We start from the raw sequence: 7,225 nt of genomic DNA, 5'->3' as shown, positions 1-7,225 counted from the left end.
TTTCTTGCCTCAGCCCATTCCGTGGTGTGGCTGAGGTCTGTCTCTTATACACATCTAGATGTGTATAAGAGACAGTATATATATATCCTATAAATATTCACCTTTTTAAACGTTTTATATTTAATACAAATTGAAATTACATTTTCATTTTTACAATGACTCTGTTTTATCGTATCGTGCATTAGTACTGTGCCAAGAATCTGCTTCGTACTTTGGGAAGAAAATCGGTGACTTCAACCCGCAAGGTGGAGTGGTGGCATCTCACAACAGTATGGGTAGTGTCTATGCTATCGATGATAGGACTTTATGGTTACGTGGTTTCAGCTACGATGGTCTTGCTCCAGGTATTTCAATGGAAAGTCAATAACACAATAGTGTCACTTTGTACCATAAACCGTGAGATTTTTTTTAATTGAGAAAAGTTTTTTGTTTTGGAAGAAATTAATCCCAATGTTGAGGCTTTTTATATTTTACCATTCATAAATGAACACAGAGCAAACATGCCAATTGACAAAAGGTTCCAGATACAATTGATATCCGGATAAACAACACCGATAAATTTCTAAATCGGTGTTGTTTAACTAGGTACAATTTGCTATCCGGTTAAACAACACAACACTGATGCATTTCTGTTTTTAAATCATTAATTAATTTTGTTTTAGTTATGCATCTAAACTAATAGTAGCTGCTGCGCTTGCGCTGAATCATAACAATCCTTGCTTACTTGCTTACTGGTTAAATTCCATTGCTGCTCTCTTTATAGTTTAGCTGGAGGGCTTATTAACGAGTTGTATTTTTTAGCACATTCTTTTTGACATAGACAATGAACCTTTAGTCCCATGTGCATTTAGGTTCATGTGCACGTTAATATCTGTATAACTGTAAAGAAAGGAGATCATTAGGTCGTATGCAGAAGTGACAGGGGCAAATAAAAATACATAAATAAATAAATAAATAAATAAATAAATAAATAAATAATAATAATAATAATAATAATTTGTTATTATTACTTATTGTGGATATAAATTATATAAAAGTAAATAATAATAATGTATTATCAATTATATAAAAGTAAATAATAATAATGTATTATCATTACCTATTGTGGATATATATTATATAAAAGTAAATTGAAATCCATATTAGCAGCGGATGGCATATACCAGCGCAATATATCTCAAAAGTTAATTCTTAATTACCCAACATTTTGATTTCTAAGAATCTAACAAATTTTGTTTTTTCTTATGACACGCAGATGCATTTTTGTGGGCTGGTATAACAGCCCAACCAAGCTCTAGTGGAGAAATAATTCCGAAAGAAGATGGAAGGTACGAGAAAAAATATATTCTGAAAAATTAACTAATTACTAGTTTGTGTTCATTCTATTTGAATTTACTGATGTTAATGACATTACTAGACTCGCCACAAGTTTATAGATTTTCCTAGTTTTAAAAACTTTCCGAGAAATGGTGCAAAGAAGTCATATACAATGCCATTTGTGGCAAAATCAATTTTTTTTTTTTTTATAGTTTTCACTGATTAAGAGAGAATTTAGGGACTGGATTCCAGTCTATGACATTACCATCATGATATTTTAAATTTTTGTAATGATTTTTAAATAGTTTTGTGAATTAACAAGATTGGCCTTCTGAATTTCATGTAAGATTGTTCAGACCTAAAATAATTTCGTGTTGTCATATAATTTCGATTTAGAGTACTGTGATTTATGAATTTGACTAAAGAAAGCAGGCTATCGATATTCAAGATATAATACTTGATTATTAACTTTTAGTTTGGAAAAGTTAGGACTTTATAACAACCAAGATATCGTAGTAACACTGAGTAGCGGAAGGGTAATCACCGACTATAAATGGATATCCGTATGGTGCCGTTCTTTCGCGGTAAGTCGCAAAACGAATAATAATAATAATAATAATAATAATAATAATAATAATAATAATAATAATAATAATAATAATAATAAAAACAATTATTATTATTATTATTATTATTATTATTTATTATTATTATTATTATTATTATTATTGTTATTTTTATCATATTGTATACTTTTATTAGTTACCGCTTTTGCTAAGCTTGATATGCAGAGGTCGCCTATAGATGCATATTAATTTAACATTCAAACACTTAAGTTATATATTCTTTATCGATATTATTATAACTGTAATGCTTTTACTGATTATTATTATACTATTATTTTTGTTATTATTATAGTTATTATCATCGTCAACGTCATCATCATTGTCAGATTGCAATTAATATTATTATTGTACTATTATGATTTTTATTAATATTTTATATTTACATAATTATTATTTTGTTATATTATATTATTTGATATTATTATTATCATCATCATTATCCGTATCGTTTAATTGTATTATTATTTATAGTATTATTATTATTATTATTATTATTATTATTATTATTATTATTATTATCTACAAATATACAATATCATGCACAAAAGGAGTTAAATTAAAGTAACAAAAAAGCTATTGACATTTTCGGAGTAAAATATCGAATGTCATGCTCTATAACTTTGTCGTTGTTTTAAGTAGTGAGAAAAATCTTAGCCCTTTACAGCATCTTAAACAGAGAACTAAAGAATTTATTATTTGAATAAATACAAAAAAAAATTGTTCTCATATCATGCCATGTAATATCATAAACATTTTTTTCTGCTACATTCCTGCAACATTCTCTCCAGGCCAACTTTGCTGACGTGTACATTACCACTGGATTCGTAGCTCCCTCTTCTTATTCTCTTGGTGCTCTTGGATTTACTCCCAGACGGTATAATGTAATGGCTGATGACGTCATCATAGTAGACAGCAAGACGATTCGATTTGAAAATCTATTTTACGATGGAACTGCACCTGGTACGTTAATATTGTATTTTACATATATTTAAATTTTGATTTATTTATTTTTGCATTTTTATGATAATCTGAAACAGTGTTAATGCATACTTTAATTTCATGTATTCACTCATGTTTCCAGCTACCTATTTCTGGGTCGGAACCGGTACACCAAGCTCAAGTGGCTTTATAGTACCAGACGAAGACGGAAAGTAAGATTCAATTTTAGTTATTATCTGAACTTAGTAATCTTAATTCGCATTATTTATGCAAACGCATCTGAAACAACCTTAACCGAAGCTCATAAGAGGAATTGAGAAAAATTATTAGAGCATATTCTGTGGTGAATCTGAATGTTTTAATGATATGCGCGATACAGTTTACAAGTTGAATTGGCTTTTTGCACACAAACCGAAAAAAAATTAAGCTAACCGTACACTAATGGAAAATTAGTGCAAGGTTTAGGATAGGAAAACAATGGGAGCTACAGTATTACACGATTGACTTATAATTTGTTTTATATTGCAGCAAGAATACTGTTTTACGTGCTTATACCGGGGAAACGATTACGATTGTATTTGACGGTAATCTAACAGTCTTCGATATTGACTACATTAGTATTTGGTGTGAATCAGCGCGTCAGGACTTTGGTAGTGTAACTGTCCCCGATTCCTCACTCTTAAATATACCGCCCTCATACAGTACGGTAGGTAGCGTTCTCAATGATACTACTACTACTACTACCACTACTACTACTACTACTACTACTACTACTACTACTACTACTACTACTACTACTACTACTACAAAAAGTCCATTTATTCATTTGTATGAAAAAGTGTTTCTGGTGGGATTTAAACCTGCAACCTCTCGCTGGTAAGGCGAGTATCATACTCATTAGACCACGGAGACCAATATGGCGTAGTTCGAACAACTAGGTACATTCTCTCATGCAACTGACTAATATTTATACAATAGACCTACGCATCAACTTACATAAATATAATATTTAATGTTCAGATTTCATAATATTTTTCCGCCTTTCCCCGGTTCATTCAGCAACCATCCGGTCCGGCATTTGAGAACTGTGAGCAACTTAATGAGAACATGCAAGTTCTGTGGACAATCAACGGTGGCTCAATCGATATTCAGTTGAAAGGAACTGTACCATTTGGTGAATACATGTCTTTTGGTATCAGTGGTTCAACTACGAGGACTACAATGATTGGTTCAGACGTCGCCGTCGCCTGGTTCGATGGGGAGCAAGCACAAGCAGTTGACTACTACTTAAGTGGATATTCACAGGTAATGTGACAGCCATCCTTGAGTAAATCTGTTTAGTTTTCGCAGCGTCGATTGTGCTGCATTGTGTGTTCCGTGACGCTACCAAATAGTCTTAAAGAGGCGCTTCTAATAATAATAATAATAATAATAATAATAATAATAATAATAATAGTGTAGTTTTATATAGCGCACATATCCATCTAATGTAAGATGCTCAGGGCGCTTGATATGTGGACTAGGAACTCGATCAATGACTTTCTTCGCCCTTAAGGGTCCTTTCGTGTCTGCGCTACCCGGCTTATAGTTATAGTTTGACATGTTTACATCATCCCTCAACGACGGAGCTAAAAAGAACCATGAGCATTAGGATAAACCCTTCACTTGCGAAAGACGAACAAGTGCACACGAGCCAATTGTGCACACTAGAACTCTGTTTTAAGTCCTTGTACGAGAAGACTCTACATTTGGCGGCGCCCGGCCTTATTACTGAACCACTCAACTTCGACTCTGTCATGACTTTAGTAGTAGGTACGTTCATATAACGTTCATGTTAGAGAAAACCGTTCATATAGAAACCATCAATCATGATCTATTTATGCTAATGTATTCAGTGTTGCATTAAAACCACCGGAAGCACAACCAATGAGGTTTGGACCTACCAAGAAGCACAACCAATGAGGTTGGGACCTGTTTAATAAACTGAAGGCTGATTGGTTGAATTCGATCTCATGAATTAATTTATCATGTTAACCAATGTTAATCATGATGCATCCACTAGATCACAATAAGGTGATCAAGCTAAGCACGTTATTTGATTCTGGTAGGCTCACATAAAGTGACTGGCTTGATCATGATCCCCTGGATCATGATAAACTCTGAATGTGAACCTGGCTGATGTGTTGTTAAATTTACGATGTGTATTCATAATGTTATCGTAACCAGTGTATTCATGTGTATTAAATTGGTTTTCTTTCATTTGTTTCTAATTTTTCTCCAGTGCTCCAGTGGAAATGGTGCCTGTCCAGACGTGCAATCCATTCCTCAAGGAAGAAATGATTTAACTGGAGTATCGGGATCTGTGGAGGATGGTGTTACAGCCATTTCGTACACTAGGTTGCTTAACACGGGTAAAATTGACAAATTTTTTTCCCATTTTAAATGTATTATATCTGACAGATGATATTTGAATATTTAGTGGTGATGGTGGGGATGTTAAAGTGATGCGATTTGGAAAACGTGACTTGTTTCAATATTTGTAGCTTGAATTATTTTTTTCTAAACTTTTAAAATTAGTATGGTACCCAATGCTTACAACATTTCTCTCTGCAGGAGATATAAGAGACAAGATAATTCCGTCCTCTGGCGAAACATATGTATCGTGGGCTATTGGACCAGTGAACAGTGATGGTTTAGCTGCTAAGCACTCCGTTCGGACAGAGGGTGAGCTGGAGTTACTTACGTTCAGCTGCAATTATTGATGATAATAATGATTGATAAATTATAGGCTTACTTATCATAAGTAAATCACTGTGCTTTCAACGTTATTTCAAAAAATCCTTGCAGCTTGAATGCAATGCTGGAATGTAAAAGGATCCACAAACCTGTTTTAATTATGGCACAGCAACGCTGCCTAACCTGGAAAGAATCAAACTGCTGATTGTTACAGTCATACAGAAGTGTTATAATTTTCACTAATGTAGCCTAACATGTCAATTCTAGTGTAATTATGGTACTGTATTTATTTATCCGTAAGAACGTTATTATAATGTTTTCAATATCAAAACGAAAATTTCTAGTATATTTTGCCTTCTTTTATTGTAATAACAATAAATCTCTGTGCTAACAGTTGTTTTTCCAGATTATGGCAAGAAAATAAATTTTGGCCGCACGCCGTCAAGCACATGTACAAATCTTGTAGTTCCCACAACACCAGTTCAAGGATGGAATGAGCTCAGTATTAGTTCCAGCGTAACAACCTTTGAAGCCAAGATAGGTCCTAATGGTGGTCAAAAAGGCTACTCTTATATCACAGGTAAAGTGTCTAAATTACTTACATGCCAAAAATATTACTATTATACTGAAAATACGAAATCGTTCCATATGGTCATTGATCCATCAAAACACATACTTGATAAAATGAACATCGAGAATTGACAAAAAGAGAACGTCACCAACAAAAAATTACAAAATTATAAAGGATGTGAAGTTATAGGCTTATTATTATTATTATTTTTTTTTTTTTTTTGCTTACAGGAAATGTTGGATGGGGGATCTCTTGGTATATTAATAATTTACTCATTCCAAGACTGACGTTAACGCGTGGTACCACCTACACTTTCAAGGTCAACGGTGGAAATAACCCCAGCCAGAGTGCCGATTATCATCCCTTTTACCTGACCAATGATCCAGCAGGTGGTTATGCCTCCCTCTCACAAGCCGAACAGGTAAAGGGATTTTCTTTTATAACATGTTATAGCAAACAATAGCAACATTGATTGTGACATTTTTAGTAATACGCTAATATAGGCGGTGCAGCACTACCAATCATCTGAATGAGTCAATCACTAGTTTGCAGCAGCTAAGTAAGCTTTAGAGTAAAATCTTTTAAAAGTGTGTGTTGATAGATCATGGTATGGTTAGAAGGTGTGCATGTAAGCGCGACGCTTCAAGGACTGGACACCATTGTCAGTAGGCCTAATCTCTCCAACAATTTAGGATAGTTGCTGATAATAATAATAATAATAATAATAATAATAATAATAATAATATTAATAATACTGTAATAATAATAAATAATAATAATAATAACGATAATGATAATGATATTGATAATAATAATAATAATATTTATAATATTTGTAAATGATGATGATGATAATAATATAATTCCAGCATTTCTTATTGGGGGCCACTTATCAAGGAACCTGCATGGCATAGCCGGGCAACTTCTGAAATTTTGAGTCTTCATTAGGTTGCAATTTGTAAATTGTAACATAAAGTTGTTGAGGGGAATTTCTAAATGTCTAAATTTGTCGGACCTGTCTGCGACGAGAGCAAAG

At 33.0% G+C, this 7,225-nt stretch overlaps 1 protein-coding gene across 1 annotated transcript in view; it reads left to right on the top strand.

Moving 5' to 3' along the window:
• Positions 1–7,225, top strand: part of LOC117101655 (fibropellin-1-like) — a 26,102-nt gene that overhangs the window by 1,667 nt on the left and 17,210 nt on the right. Inside the window, exons 2-12 of the mRNA XM_033241689.1 lie at positions 186–344; positions 1,256–1,328; positions 1,793–1,901; positions 2,732–2,903; positions 3,025–3,094; positions 3,411–3,588; positions 3,942–4,187; positions 5,164–5,293; positions 5,496–5,606; positions 6,013–6,198; positions 6,420–6,610. Of these exons, the coding sequence (XP_033097580.1) occupies positions 186–344; positions 1,256–1,328; positions 1,793–1,901; positions 2,732–2,903; positions 3,025–3,094; positions 3,411–3,588; positions 3,942–4,187; positions 5,164–5,293; positions 5,496–5,606; positions 6,013–6,198; positions 6,420–6,610 (1,625 nt within the window). The remainder of the gene's footprint in view (positions 1–185; positions 345–1,255; positions 1,329–1,792; positions 1,902–2,731; positions 2,904–3,024; positions 3,095–3,410; positions 3,589–3,941; positions 4,188–5,163; positions 5,294–5,495; positions 5,607–6,012; positions 6,199–6,419; positions 6,611–7,225) is intronic.

The sequence above is a fragment of the Anneissia japonica genome, unplaced genomic scaffold, assembly GCF_011630105.1.
Source record: "Anneissia japonica isolate Jap-2015-1 unplaced genomic scaffold, ASM1163010v1 scaffold1696_len571195_cov180, whole genome shotgun sequence".
Classification (NCBI taxonomy): Eukaryota; Metazoa; Echinodermata; class Crinoidea; order Comatulida; family Comatulidae; genus Anneissia; species Anneissia japonica.
Note: the sequence above shows the minus strand (reverse complement) of the source record. Positions and strands in the feature narration are given on the sequence as shown.